Source organism: Nannospalax galili, unplaced genomic scaffold (assembly GCF_000622305.1).
Source record: "Nannospalax galili isolate Female #2095 unplaced genomic scaffold, S.galili_v1.0 scaffold22, whole genome shotgun sequence".
NCBI lineage: Eukaryota > Metazoa > Chordata > Mammalia > Rodentia > Spalacidae > Nannospalax > Nannospalax galili.
This window is the reverse complement of record NW_008347230.1, coordinates 364,441-378,988: the sequence shown is the minus strand read 5'-3', so window position 1 is coordinate 378,988 and position 14,548 is coordinate 364,441. Positions and strand designations below refer to the sequence as shown.

The 14,548-nt window shown below is 46.5% G+C and overlaps 3 protein-coding genes across 7 annotated transcripts in view; all 3 read left to right on the top strand.

Moving 5' to 3' along the window:
* Positions 1-4,359, top strand: part of Mtmr11 (myotubularin related protein 11) — an 8,334-nt gene extending 3,975 nt beyond the window's left edge. For 3 of the 5 annotated variants that reach the window (XM_008843725.3, XM_029568601.1, XM_029568600.1), the window contains 7 exons: positions 313-379; positions 572-642; positions 1,156-1,322; positions 1,593-1,766; positions 2,302-2,484; positions 2,880-3,173; positions 3,992-4,359. In XM_008843725.3, the coding sequence (XP_008841947.1) occupies positions 313-379; positions 572-642; positions 1,156-1,322; positions 1,593-1,766; positions 2,302-2,484; positions 2,880-3,173; positions 3,992-4,324 (1,289 nt within the window). In that variant the 3' untranslated portion in view covers positions 4,325-4,359. Of the gene's footprint in view, positions 1-312; positions 380-571; positions 643-1,155; positions 1,323-1,592; positions 1,767-2,301; positions 2,485-2,879; positions 3,174-3,598 lie in introns of all 5 variants that reach the window. The other 2 variants (XM_008843727.3, XM_008843729.3) reach the window with 2 other exon arrangements.
* Positions 4,360-4,942: 583 nt separating this feature from the next.
* Positions 4,943-10,346, top strand: Sf3b4 (splicing factor 3b subunit 4). Its single transcript, XM_008843730.3, has 6 exons — positions 4,943-5,065; positions 5,487-5,615; positions 6,154-6,696; positions 7,151-7,357; positions 9,502-9,675; positions 9,936-10,346. Exons 1-6 carry the CDS (start codon positions 5,032-5,034, stop codon positions 10,121-10,123), a joined length of 1,275 nt encoding a protein of 424 aa, XP_008841952.2. The 5' UTR covers positions 4,943-5,031; the 3' UTR covers positions 10,124-10,346.
* A 3,893-nt stretch (positions 10,347-14,239) lies between these two features.
* Positions 14,240-14,548, top strand: part of Sv2a (synaptic vesicle glycoprotein 2A) — a 15,117-nt gene continuing 14,808 nt past the window's right edge. Inside the window, exon 1 of the mRNA XM_008843724.3 lies at positions 14,240-14,283. The gene's annotated coding sequence lies outside the window, so the exon portion shown is untranslated. The remainder of the gene's footprint in view (positions 14,284-14,548) is intronic.

The window sequence follows — 14,548 nt, the reverse complement described above, 5'->3', positions numbered from 1 at the left end:
TGCTCGTATCTCCAGTGCTGGGAGACTGAGACAGGCAGATTCTGGAACTCACTGTCCAACCACTTGAGCGAAAATGGTAAGCTTTAAGTTCAATGAAGAGACTGTCTCAAAAAATAAATAGTTATAGGGGGAGACCCTATCATTTTTTTTTTTTTTTCTTTTTTTAGTGCTCAGGATCAAACTTAAGGCTTACAATCCTATCCTTAATCTTAGGGACTTCCACTACCAGACTTCTTAACCCATTTAGGGTATAGACCTGAATCCCGAGTCCTGTGTTCTGATTTCTTTGCCCTTCTGATCCCTCTCTACCAGACTCATCTGTAGCTGAAGATAAATGGCTCTCAGCCTTGGAAGGAACACGATGGTTGGATTATGTCAGGTACTCCCAGCTGTTTAGTCATGTTATAATTCCAACTTCTCCAACCTTCTGTTAACTTGGGCTCTTCAGTGGCTTTCTGTGAACTCTTTCCCTTGGTTTCCCAAGACTATTGCTGCTTTTTGGAAGGAGCAGCAGGTTTTAGAATCTGCCACTATTCCAACCCATTACTCCCTTCCTCTTATGCTCCCCCAGGTCTTGTCTTCGAAAAGCCAGCGACATCTCAGTATTAGTGACATCCCGGGTTCGATCTGTAGTACTTCAAGGTGAGTTCATTGGGTCAGCTCACTCCGTTCCTTGCCTTTTTCCTTTATGTGACTGGATAGTGTTGAGGAAGTCAGGGAGATCCACAAAGCTTTCTTGTGCCCTTTTAATGCTAGCATTTTCCTGTTATAGAAGCACCTGTGAGCTCTAACCCATCCTTTAGAGCCACCTCAGTCTCCCTACTGAAGTAGTTGCCCCTAACTCTAGGATACTCTTAGTGCCTCTCACCCCCTTCCTTCCATCATGGATGGGGACAGGGTTTGGGTGGGAAGGGCACAGGGGGAGCTGGTTTGAGAATCATGATTCTGCTTCCTCCATGTGAAACTGAATATTTCTATCACGTAGTCTGTGAAGTGAATCATTCAAGCTTTGTTTTCTCTTCACTTCTATGTACTCTCAATCCCGCCTACCCTGACTTTCCCCCTTCTGTGCCCTTGCCTCTTCTTGCCATGTTCCCTCTTATTCTCTCCTGCCCTAGTTTCTTGGACCCCCCTCTTTGTCCCTTCATCACCCAGAGCGCGGTGATCGTGATTTCAATGGCCTCCTCTCTTCACTCGTCCAGCTGCTTTTGGCTCCTGAAGCCCGGACATTATTTGGTATCCAATCACTAGTGCAGAGAGAGTGGGTGGCGGCTGGACACCCCTTCCTGACCCGGCTTGGGGAAACTGGGACCAGTGAGGAGGTGAGGATTTTGTGGGGAGGGGTGCAGTTATTGCTAAGGAAGAGGGTGAGAAAGTGACACATTGTACCCCACTGGCAGAATTGGGTCTGAAGGGGCTGAGGTTAGACTGAGCAAAGACCCAAATGACGCTCATACTCCCCACTCTCAACTGTCATTTTAATTCCCTGACCTACTTAGTGGCCTGTACCCAGTGTCCCCTGCTCCTTGTTATGTTGCCATCCTTTTTCTTTAGGTTCCTAAACTCTCCAACCTTAATTTGTCTTTTCTCAGGCCCCAGTGTTTCTTCTGTTCCTCGACTGTGTCTGGCAACTCCTCCAGCAGTTTCCAGCTGAATTTGAATTCTCTGAGTTTTTTCTTCTTGCCCTGCATGACAGTGTCAGGGTTCCTGACACTCTTACCTTTATGAGAAACACTCCCTGGGAACGTGGAAAGAGGAGCGGACAGGTCAGTGACCTCATTTTTAATTTTCATTCCTATTGAGATTTTTTTTTTTTAAATGTGTTTTGCTGACATGTTTGTTGAAGTCTATCCCTTGCATGCGAAGCCCAAAAGGACCAGAAGAGGGTGTCTGATCCCCTGGAACTGGAGTTAAGGGCACCACGGTTGTTAGCTGCTACATGGGTGCTGGGAAATAAGAGTCCTCTGCAAGAGCAGCCAGCGCTCTTAACCATGGAGCCATCTTTCCAGCCCACTGTTGAATACTCTCAAGTTTAGTCTTGATGAGATTGAGGTTTGTGAGGGTAGCTTGGAACGAGATTTTTGCTATATTTGATGCATGAAATAGGAGGTAAAATGTTCGTGACTTGTCTCTAGATGTGGGGGATACACACACATAAACATGTATATATAATGCTGTGTCTGGCTTTATGTGGGTTCTAAGGATTCAAACACAAGTCCTCACACTTAGGTAGCAAGTGCTTTTACCCACAGAGCTACCTACCAAGTCCTAACCTTCTGTTTCCTTGCTTCCTCTGTCCAGTTCAACTCCTACACACAAGTTTACACCTCTGGGTACTCCCAGCCTCCAGCTGGGAACTCTGTTAACTTACAGCTGTCTGTCTGGGACTGGGATTTACGCTACAGCAATGAGCAGATGTTACAGTTCCATAATCCTGGCTATGATCCAGAACACTGCCCAAATTCCTGGTTACCTAGACAGCAGGTAAGATGCCTAAACTTTCTAAAGTCCCTTGACTTTCCCATAGGCTCAGGCTACCAGATGAGATAAAGACACAATGTCTGAGTTCCTCCGAGAAAGCTACCTCACCCCTGTTCTGCACCTGTCATTTGTAGCCCCATCCCAGGAAGCCATTAGTCCTTGAATAGCAGGGGACATCTCTTTTGTCTTCTTCACTTGTTAGTCTTCCTGTTTCATGTTCATTTATTACGTTTTTCTAAAGTCAACCCAAGGGGCCCCAAGCCCTACAGCCTAACAGAGTTCTTAGAAAGAGGCCTGTAGTTTTGGTCACTAGTACAATGGAGTAGGATCTCCATACTTTTTCCTGATCCAGAGAGCCCTTTTCTTTTTCTGTCTATTGGCTTCCTTTTCTCTTTTAGCCAAGTTACATGGTTCCTGGACCCCCCAGTTCTGTGTGGCTGTTCTCTAGAGGGGCCCTGACCCCCCTGAATCAGCTCTGCCCTTGGCAAGACAGTCCCTCCCTGCTGGCAGTCCCTTCTCGTTGGCTCCCTCGACCTGCTGTCTCCTCTGAAAGCCTGGCTGACCAGGAGTGGGGGCTCCCCTCCCATTGGGGAACTTGCCCTTTACCCCCTGGGTTACTGCTGCCTGGATATCTGGGACCTCAGATTAGGCTCTGGAGACGCTGTTACCTGAGGGGAAGACCTGAAGTCCAGGTGAGAAGGCAAAGACACGGACTGGAGTGGGAGAGAGGGCCAGACTGCTAACCATATGGAGCAGAGCTAGAGAGGCAAAGGGCTGGGTTTGGAATTGGGAGGTGTAGTATTCCCTTTACCAAACTGGGTAGATTTTAGGAGTGCAGGAGCTGAGAAAAACATTCTGTGCTTTAGATCATGTAGAATTTAGGGTACAGTTGGAAGGGGAAAGAGCACTAAGGACACCAGAGGTAGCATAGATCTTCAGAGTGGAAAGCCACTGGGCATGGTGGCCAAGGCCTTGGGAGGCAGAGGCAGGTGGATCTCTGTGAGTTCCAGGCCAGCTGGGGCTACAGGGAGACCATCTCAAAAAAAAAAAGAAAAAAAGAGTAGAAAGCCAGACCTGCAATAATATTCCTCTTCATCTTTTTTAACTCCCCCCCCAGATGGGCTGCTCAGCTCTTACAATCACTGGCCTCCAGGATGAGCTGTCTTATCTTCAGGAGTTATTAAGAAAATGGACACCAAGAATATCTCCTGAGGATCAATATAAGAAAAGAGATACAAATACCATTCTCTCTCAAACCCGCTGAAATTAACTAGCATTTTCAAAGGCAGAATAGAGGGGGATCTGGGTGAGGGAGGGTTCTAGCTTTCAGTTTTTCCTATCAGTCCTTAGTGCCTCAGCTTTCACATTCCAGCGCTTAACAGAAGAATTTCTGTAGCAGATGTGGTGCTAATCTCCTGCTTTGTTTGGCTCCTGAGGATATTTTTGTTTCTTGTGCTTTAAAGAATTAAGAAACAAAACCAACTCAGAATATGATTGCCTTTTTCCCCAGGCAATTCCATCCTTCTTGGATAATCAGTTTTTAAACTGGGAGATCGGAGATGTTTTTCATCAGTTCCAACAAGACGTCGTGGCGACCTTCTCTCACCCCTCTTGCTACTGCTTTAAATCCCGTTTCTTTTCTTGTAGTTTTCTGTGGGAATGCGGTCAATACCGGAGACACCCTGTACTCCCACTGCCTATTTTTGTAGTGGCATTTCCATTTAAGGAGCTCATTAAAGCACAGTATTTCTACACATTGCTGGCACTGTTTGTATTGAATAAGGATCTTGGCGGAGCGGCGGGGGGAGGGTGTAACCTGAGAGGAAAGCACTCGTCTCATTGACAAAGAAATAAGGAGTCAGGTGGATTCTCTCCAGAATTCACATGAAATTAGGGGGAGGAAAAATAGCCCCCCCCGTTTCTCTTCTCCGTCTCACTTAGATGGGACAAGAATATAACATGATGCTGAGGCCTGAGTGTGCTCTGGAGGTTCTGACTCGGGCCTCTTAAACTTCAGTCCCAGCCACCATCAACGGTGGCCAACCCCAGACGCCCTCACCCCGTACAATGACGATTAGCTGGGGCTCGGCAGTCACTCCAACTCAGACGTTCCGTGGTCTCCTCCCTTCGGGGAAAAGTAACTACCCCGAGGCAGGTCTGGCGCAGGGCGAATCTGCACGAGGGTGGTGGCCCGAGGAAGGCCGCTTCCGAAGGCATCCTAAGACTGAGGGGTTCGTCCACACACATTAGGTCCGTGGGCACACAGTAGGTCAGAGAGGCCCCAAGTGGAGGTTCTGCTTCACTTTGTGGAGCAGAGTAAGCCTCCAAAGTCGGCCCGGCATTCGGCTCCGCCATGCCGCTGGTACAGCACCCCAGAGGCTACCACACCTTAGCGCCGGCGTTTCCCAACATCCTAAGATGGCCGCCGTTGCTTCCGGCTCCTCCCCATCACGGCCCCGCCCCAACGTGCGCTTCGCTCCGGAAGTGGAAGTAGTAACTGAGGTCGGAGGGGCGGGGCTGCTGCTTGGAGACGGCGGGAGCCTTTTCGCCATGGCTGCTGGGCCCATCTCGGAGCGGAATCAGGGTAATTAGGGTAGAAGAGCCCAGAATGGACCTAGGGGAGATGGGCGGTCCCGGCTAGGGCCTACAGTGCTTCCACCAGGGTGGGGGTTGAGATCCCCCGGTGCGAGACCTACCTCTGGTTGCTGGGGACGGCTGGCCCGTTACAGGCCGAGGCCTACAGGGGACATGCTAATAAGTCTAATCCCCTTTCGCCTTTCACACACCACCAAAATTATATATGTATACCAGGAAATACAGATTCTGCAACAGATTAGACTTTAGATGGAGGCAGGATTAATTTAACGTCTTTGACTTTTGTTTTCTCACTCCTGACCTCCCCGCCCCCCCCAATTCCCTTGCTTGGATTCCATCTTCATGCTCCGATCGCCCTCTTTCCTGCTGTACGTCCACCCTTGCCCTTACCCCCTGCTCCCTCACTTTAGATGCCACGGTGTACGTGGGGGGTCTGGATGAGAAGGTTAGTGAACCACTGCTGTGGGAGCTGTTTCTCCAGGCAGGGCCAGTGGTCAACACCCACATGCCAAAGGATAGAGTCACTGGCCAGCACCAAGGTGAGTACAGGGCAAGAGTGCTCTTATATATTGAGAGGTTAGCTGCTCCAGAAGGGTCTCAAGCAGTATTCACGACTGTTCTGGAATGAGCAACCTTAAGATTTCTTTCCATAAAGCTCACAGATTGTGTCTGGAGTATTTCTTTTTATATTTTATATTTTATTTTATTTTATGTGTATTGCGTGTATTGCCTGCATGTAGGTAAGTACACCCGTGTCGTGCAGTGCCACGGAGGTCAGAAGAGGCTGTGGGATTCCCTGGGACTGGAGTTACAGACAGTCGTTAGCTGCCATGTGGGTGCTGGGATTCGAACCCAGGTCTTCTGCAAGAACAGTCAGTGTTCTTAACTGCTGAGCCATCTCTCCAGCCTCTGTCTGGAGTATTTCTTTCTCTTAAATTTCAGTTTAGTTTCTGGAACCATTGTCAATTGAAATGAGAGTCTTTTCCCATGTTCTTTTTGTTTGGAGGCAGAGTGAGTTATGTTTCATTTTGAATCTCTTCACTTGAGTTGTCAGTCTTCTCTTCTTCACTTTCACAGGCTATGGCTTTGTGGAATTCTTGAGTGAGGAAGATGCTGACTATGCCATTAAGATTATGAACATGATCAAACTCTATGGGAAGCCAATACGGGTGAACAAGGCATCAGCTCATAACAAAAACCTGGATGTAGGGGCCAACATTTTCATTGGGAACCTGGACCCAGAGATCGATGAGAAGCTGCTTTATGATACTTTCAGCGCCTTTGGGGTCATCTTACAAACCCCCAAGATTATGCGGGACCCTGACACAGGCAACTCCAAGGGTTATGCCTTTATTAATTTTGCTTCATTTGATGCTTCGGATGCAGCAATTGAGGCCATGAATGGGCAGTACCTCTGTAATCGCCCTATCACTGTGTCTTATGCCTTCAAGAAGGACTCTAAGGGTGAGCGTCATGGCTCAGCAGCTGAACGACTTCTTGCAGCCCAGAACCCACTGTCCCAGGCTGATCGCCCTCATCAGCTGTTTGCAGATGCACCCCCTCCACCCTCTGCCCCCAATCCTGTGGTGTCCTCATTGGGATCTGGGCTTCCTCCACCAGGTAAAGCTTTTAATTCACACTGTACTAATGGGGGCCAGTGTAAGAGAGGGTCAGGAGGAAGAAAAAAAAAAACAACAAAAGAATAGGATATTAAGCCGGCCGTGGTGGCACACTCCTGTAGTCCCAGCACTTGGGAGGCAGGGGCAGGTGGATCTCTGAGTTCAAGGCCAGCTTGGCCTACATAGAGTTCCAGGACAGCTGGGGCTACAGGGAGACCCTGTTTTAAAAAGATCCCCCCAAAAAGAATAGGATGTTAAATCAGTGGGCAGTGAGGAAGGAATGAGGGGTGGTAATATGTTGTTGAGTTTCTTCAGGAGGTTGAAGTTGTTGGACTTTCTAACATTGCTTTTGGCTGTAGAGTGCTGGGAGGAGGATAGAGCGCATTGCCTGAAAGGCCAGATTGAGACAGACATTCTTTCCTCACAACCATTAACTCTTTTCATTTCTCCTGTAGGAATGCCTCCTCCTGGCTCCTTCCCACCTCCAGTACCACCTCCTGGAGCCCTCCCTCCTGGAATACCCCCAGCCATGCCCCCACCACCTATGCCTCCTGGGGCTGGAGGACATGGCCCCCCAGCAGCAGGAACCCCAGGGGCTGGACATCCTGCTCATGGACATTCACATCCTCATCCGTTCCCACCAGGTGGGATGCCCCATCCAGGTAAGTGCTCTTTACTGGGAAATGGAGCCAGTTAGCTTGGTAGAGGGGCTCATCACTCACCTTCTGTTGCCCTTTGTTCTTCAGTGATAACTATCCCAGTCATCTTTAACCTCAGATATTTGTTTTTTTTGTTGTTTTTTTTCTTTTTTGTCTTTTTTTTTGAGACAAGGTCTCCTTGCAGCTCCAGCTGGCCTGGAAATCACTATGTAGACCAGGCTACCCTCAAACTTATAGAGATCTGCCTCCCAAGTGTTGGGATTAAAGACATGTACCACCATGCCTAGCCAGACATCCTTTTATAAAAACAGAAAATAGCTGGGCATGGTGGCCCATGCCTGTGGGAGGCAGAGGCAGGCGGATCTCTGTGAATTCAAGGCCAGCCTGGTCTACATAGTGTCACACCTGGTCTACAAGGCCACACCCGGCTCCCCTTTTCCTTTTAAAAAAAATATTTTTAGCCAGGCGTGGTAGTGCACACCTTTAATCCCAGCCCTTGGGAGGCAGAGGCAGGCAGATCTCTGTGAGTTCAAGGCCAGCCTGGTCTAACGAGTTCCAGGACAGCTGGGGCTACAAGGAGACCCTGTCTCCAAAAAAAAAAAATTTATTTTATGTGTATGAGTGTATTATCTATTATCTACATGTATGTAAGTACACCTGTGTCATACAATGCCTACAGAGGTCAGAAGAGGGCGTTGAATTCCCTGGAACTGGAGTTAAGGATGGTTGTTAGCTGCCATGTGAGTGCCAAGTCCTCTGCAAGAGCAGCTGATGCTCTTAACTGCTGAGCCATCTCTCCAGCCCCCTTTTTGTTTTCTTTAAGACAGGGTCTCCCTGTAGCTTTAGCTGGCCTGGAACTTGCTACATAGACCAGGCTCGCCTCCATCTCACAGAGATCCACCAGCCTCCACCTCCAAAATGCCAAGACTAAAGGCATGAGCCACCCTGCCCAGCCCCACCTTCAGCCATCTTGGCCAGCTCCTTTTAATCCGCTTGTACCTAGATTTTGGTGCTTGGTTTTCATTTCTGCCTTTATCTGTAGTGTTAACTATGTAGGTGCTGATACCTCCTAGTCTCTTTTTCTAGTCCATGGTTATTAACAAGCCAAAGGGCTAGAGAGATGGCTCAGTGATTAAGAACCTGGGTTTGGTTCCCAGCATTCCAGTTCCAGGGGATCCTACACTCTCTTCTGGCTGTACCAGACATGCATCTGGTACATTTATGTGCAGGCAAAGCACTCATAGACATGAAATAAAAACAAAATCTTTAAAAAGCAGCATTCTGGAGGCAGATCTCTGTGAGATGGAAGTCAGCCTGGTCTACATAGTGAGTTCCAGTCCAGCTGGGGCTACAGGGAGACCCTGTCTCAAAAACATAAAACACAGAGCAAGTCCAACAACAGTTCAGCTGCTCAGTGTACTGCTCCACTTTTCTCCCTCAAGCTTGTTCCTCTACTAGCCTTTCTTTTTAGGGGCTTAGTTCACAAATCTGGAGGTTTGTAATTCTACTTTCCATGTATTTCTGCCACTTGCCACACTAATCCCACTCTTTGCTCATTATTTTGTACCTACTATAGTAATCTGTCACTTTGACTGTAGTTTTCTCTATCTTTGACCTACTTTTACTAATTTTTCTAAAATGGATATTTGTACACACTTGCTCAATATTCTTCTGATGTATCCTTTACCAGCAGAGTAAGACACAACCTTAGCACTTCACTGTGTGCTACCCCTGATTGCTGAATTATTGATGTTATCTGGAACGTACATTATTTGGGGGTTTACATATGCCAAACTTTCTGCCTGGGGTAGTTGATGTCTACTCTTGTCCTTCTGAGGAACTCTTATTTGCTTTTTAGAATTAGTAGTATGTCTTCTACCTTCCCAGGCCCTGTCAACAGAGCAAACACTCTGCTTTATATACTTTGCTGTCACCATTGTAGTGCATAGATCATAGAAGGAGAATTGAAGTGAATGAACAGTTGGTTGTTTTTTACTATTGGACTAGGGTGAAGAACAGGGTCATTTTTACCAGCCTTATTTTTTTCATATCCTTCTCTTTATGTCACTTTCTTTGTAATTCCTGTTTCCTTTGTTTTCTGTTTTCCTTCTGTGTCTTTTCTCTTTGTGTCTTTTTTATTTTCATAGGGATGTCTCAGATGCAACTGGCCCACCATGGCCCTCATGGCTTAGGACACCCCCATGCTGGGCCTCCAGGCTCTGGGGGACAGCCACCACCACGGCCACCTCCTGGAATGCCTCATCCTGGACCTCCTCCAATGGGCATGCCCCCCCGAGGGCCTCCATTTGGATCTCCCATGGGTGAGTTGGCACTAGCTATCTCCTCCATCCTTACATATATTCTATAGCCCAGGCTGGCCTTGAACTTCTTTTCCTCCTGCTTCAGCTTCTCAAGTGTTAGGATCATAGGGGCCTGTGCTACCAAGCCTGTCTGTCTTATATACATGCTTATAGCTTTCTTTTTCCTTTCCCCAGGCCCTTTATCTCACTGTTTCCAGAGATCTCTGAAAACAACTCTGTCTTATTTTGACTTTTATCAACTTTTCTTTTTCTTCCCGCAGGTCACCCAGGTCCCATGCCTCCACATGGCATGCGTGGGCCGCCCCCATTGATGCCTCCGCATGGTTACACTGGCCCTCCACGACCCCCTCCCTATGGCTACCAGCGAGGGCCCCTCCCTCCACCCAGACCCACTCCACGTCCCCCAGTTCCACCTCGGGGTCCACTTCGGGGCCCACTTCCTCAGTAAACTGCCATCCTTCTTCCCCCTCTCATATCCTCCCAATAGAGTCTTCATTTCTTGGACCAATCAGAATTGCTATAGCTCATTGGGGCTAATGTACTAACCCCTCTCAGCATCCCTGCCCCTGGTTTCAGTGTAATTTTTTCCCACAAATTTGTCTTCATTTTTTAAACGATGGTCCTAAGTGTTTTGCAGATACAAAGAGAAAATAAAACTATACTTGTTTATTCTCTGATCTGTTTTCTTTGGTAAGGTAACTTTTTTATTTCTTTGGTCTTTTTGAGACAGGGTGTCCCTGTAGCCCCAGCTGGCCTGGAGCTCACTGTGTAGACCAGGCTGGCCTTGAACTCACAGAGGTCCACCTGCCTCTGCCTAACTGAAGTTCATTTGGAACCATTTCCCCTCTTTTTTTTGGTCTTTTTGTGACAGGGTCTCCTTGTCCTGGAACTCACTAGGTAGACCAGGCTGGCCTCGAATTCACAGAGATCTACCTGCCTCTGCCTCCCAACATGCTGGGATTAAAGGCATGCGCCACCACGCCCAGCTGGAAACACATTTCTGTAAGTAAGAGATTAGATGAATGAACTGATAAATCCATACAGTAGCAAATACAGAACTTTAAAACATCAGGAGGAAGGGATGGTATAGCTCAGTGTTAGAGTGCATCTTTGGTATACATGAAGTCCTGGGTTGCATCCCTTACCCCACGTACAAGATTCTGTACATGCTCTTGTGAAGAGATCTGTAGGTCATAGTAAACAAATTATGTACATATATATCCTACATATGCATATATAGAATATATATATATATACACACATATGTTACCTACAGGTAGCATATATGTGCATGTGTGTGTATTTGAAAAATAGATAAACCAACAACTGAGGGGAAATGTTATCACTGAGTACAATAGTATGGAGGGACGCTTCATTTCTTGAGATTACTATGTTAATGTGGCTTTCATTTGGAGCCATATAAATGTCTTAAATATTCTAGTGGCAGCTGAGGGGATACTAGGTTAAATACAACAAGTTTTGCTGTCAGAACTAACACACAAAAGACATGGTTATTGAAACAAAATATTTTGGGAGCAGGATGAAAGATAACTAACTTAGTATTGAAAGTTCAGGAAACCTTCCTGTGGAAAATTGATGTGTGAATGTAGTCTTTTTGGCCCTTGAGATAGTCTTACTATGTAGCCCTATGTAGTCTTACTGTGAGGCCGACCTCAAATTGTGTCTTTCTGCCTCTGCCTCCACAGTGCTGGGTTTCTCCAGACTGAATTTAATCTCGAAAAATAGAATCTTCTCATTCAGAAATGAAGTAGCAGCTCATTCCAGGGATGTGGGATATTTCTGGGCAGAGGCAGGTTGATAAATGAATGCTGTATGATGCACTAAAGTTGGTGCTGGAGGCAGAAAGATCAGAGCCAGTTGGGGAGTTCCTATAGATTAGTTTTTTCAGCCCTTTCCCTGTCAGGCCATGGAACCCTTTGAAACAATACTGACATAAGATGGAGGAGGCTATGTTAGCTGTGGACTATTGGCTAAGGAATTCTAGCCTCAGTTTGATACGCTTCTCAGACATTAATGTAATGTTGACTAGGTAGAGCTAGTAGGTTTGGATTGGGGAACTTTCTTACAAGGACAGTAATAAAGCTGTGGGGGCCTCCTGATATGAACAAGGAAAAGAGTAAGCTGGAAGGCTCTAGGACTGAGCCCACAGAAACCAGTGTTAATGAATTCAGTACAGGGGACCCCAGAGGGGTAGTTGGTGAAGTACATGAAGCCACAGCACCTAGGGGAATGATTTAAATCTTCCCTCAGAATTAAGAAGCTTTTCCTTCTGCAAGAACAATATTTCTCTTTTTTTTTCATTTGTTGTTATTTTTTTTATTTTATGTATATGATATTTTACCTGTGTGTATATACGTGCACTGTGTGTACAATACCTGTGGAGATCCAAAGAGGGCATTGGATCCCCTGGAACTGGAGTTATGGATCATTGTTAGCTGCCATATAGATGCTGGAAACTGCACCTGAGTCTTCTGCAAGAGCAGCCAGTGCTTTTTTTCCCCCTAAGATTTATGGTTTTTTTATTTTATTTTTTATGTGTAGGATTGTATTACCTGTATGTAAGTGCACCCACGTTGTGCAGTGCCAGTGAAGGACAGAAGTGGCTGTCAGATCCCCTGGAACTGGAGTTATGGACAGTTGCTAGCTGCCGTGTGGGTGCTGGGATTCGAACAACCAGTGTTCTTAACCACTGAACCATCTCTCTAGCCCATTTATGTTATTTTTAATCCTGTGTATATGCATGTGTTTGTAACTGTGTATGCACACAATTACTAGAACCTATGGAGGCCAGAGGTATCAGATCCACTGGAGATGGAATTGCAGGTGGTTATTAGCCATCTGATGTGGGTACTGGGAATCAAATTCAGGTTCTATGGAAGAGTAATACATACTCTTAACCGCTGAGCCATCTCTCCATTCCCTCAAACCTTATTGTTTATTTACTTATTTATTTAGACATAGTAGCCCAGGCTAGACTAGAACTTGCTATGTAGACCAGACTGGCCTCAGTGAGAGATTGGCCTGCCTCTACTTTCTAGTTGTTGGCATTAAGGGCTGTGCCACCACATCCAGCCCTCTTTATTTTGATATAGAATCTTACTAAGCTGGCCTTAAACTTTTGTAGCTCATGCAGGTCTGAACTGGTGATCCTCCTGACTTAGCCTCCTGAGTTGCTGAGATAACAGGCTTGTCCCCAAGTCTTGACTGAAGACTGTTGCAAGTTATGTTGAAAGTAATGAGTATACAGAGTCACCTTAAAGAGAAGAAATGGCTTCCTGCCAGCAAGGCTTGGCTAAAAACCTAACTACAAATAATAATATATTTAAATAAAAAATGGATTAATCTTAAGGAGTATCAATGAAAGCCCTGATAAGGGAGAGTCCCTGAGGCCCACGTGGGCAGAACTGTTCCAAGTACAATCCTGAAAGAGCTCTTCAGCCATCAATTGTAGAGTAGTCAGAGAGCATTGGCAAGACTGCCTGGATCATAGATGTGGGGCAGAGAATTGCTGCCAGGAAGAGTTTTTGGACCCATTGGCATTCCAACTGGGATGGCCAGATGCCATTAAAGATACAAATCATCTGTTCAGTTATGTCACTGCATCTGAACTCTGACAGGATTCTGATTTGGCTTCAGGAAGAGAATATATTGGACAGACATGAATTTTCAGTCTAGGTAACAATTAAGTTTTTATAAATTAATATCTATTATGATGACAAATTGTGAATTTTATTGGCACAAAGAAATATTTCCAAAGTCCAGCACTGAGGCTTACAAAACTCAGGCCTGCTTCTCTATCAGTGGTAAATGTCAAATGTCACCTGTGAGATCTCTTGGAACCCAGGCTGCCAGCCTTCTGTATGTAATATACCTCAGCCTCTGTAACCACACTTAGCAAAGCACAATCATACAATATTACATCTGAAAAGGATTCAGTTGCAGCAACTAGTCCAAGATACCCCATTTTCCAGATATGAAATCTGGGGTTCATAGAGGCAGGCAACTTGACCAAAAGTCAACTGTGTTAGAAGTGAGAATCTGAGGGAGAATCCTTGATCAGTGTTTTGTCCAGACAACCTTACCTGGAGCAGACTGGTTCAGGATGTACATCCTCAAATTGCCTCTAAATCCTGGAGCAAGAATGGTCACAAAGTGCTGTGTCTTGGATCCAAGTTCAGGTTATCGGTAGGGGACAAAGAAGAGGCAAGGAAATGTGAGGGAAACCACTGAAAGCAGCTCCCTCCCTCTGAAATGTATGCCTAAAGGAAATGGGAAGGGAACTGAGGGCCTTTTTTTGAGTGATTGGAGCATGTGGATAGAAAGGGAAGATGTTCTGTTGGTCAGACAGGTAAATAAACCCTCAGCTTCTCCATTTCTGGCCTCTGCTACCACCAACTGAATGAAGGAGGGTAGGAAGAGGAGGTCGGCACTGTGGATAAACAATCTGGACTGTTTCTGGAGGAGAAAGATGGCAGGGATCCAGGAGTCTGACTCTGACAGTTGGATGCAGAAACCACACCTTGTTATCTCAGCTTTCTTTCAAATAGCTAGGTGAACCTGGGCTGTGAACAGTGGATCCGAGAGACGGTGGGTGCTTAGAATTCCTCCGGGGGCAGCGGAGAAGGGGAAGGGAAATGTTTTTTTTTAAGGCAAAAGAGCTGCGGGAGCTCTTAGGTTCTGTCATCCTGGGGCTGGGGGACTAAGGAAGGGGCCGTCTCCCCATTTGCTTCCCTAGCATCGCTATTCACTGTCTTAGTTTTTTCATCTTTTGCTAGGCACCGTCGTTCAGCTGTCCCTGTGACAACCTCCCCAGCCCTTTTATCATTTCTCCGTGTGTCCTGAGTCCCCTCCT

Excerpts from the sequence above, each read along its gene's own strand:
- Sf3b4 (XM_008843730.3), top strand. The coding sequence starts at position 5,032 with ATGGCTGCTGGGCCCATCTCGGAGCGGAATCAGG. Across the intron at positions 5,616-6,153 it reads AGTCACTGGCCAGCACCAAG|GCTATGGCTTTGTGGAATTC; the intron begins GTGAGTACAGGG and ends TCACTTTCACAG. Across the intron at positions 6,697-7,150 it reads ATCTGGGCTTCCTCCACCAG|GAATGCCTCCTCCTGGCTCC; the intron begins GTAAAGCTTTTA and ends TTTCTCCTGTAG.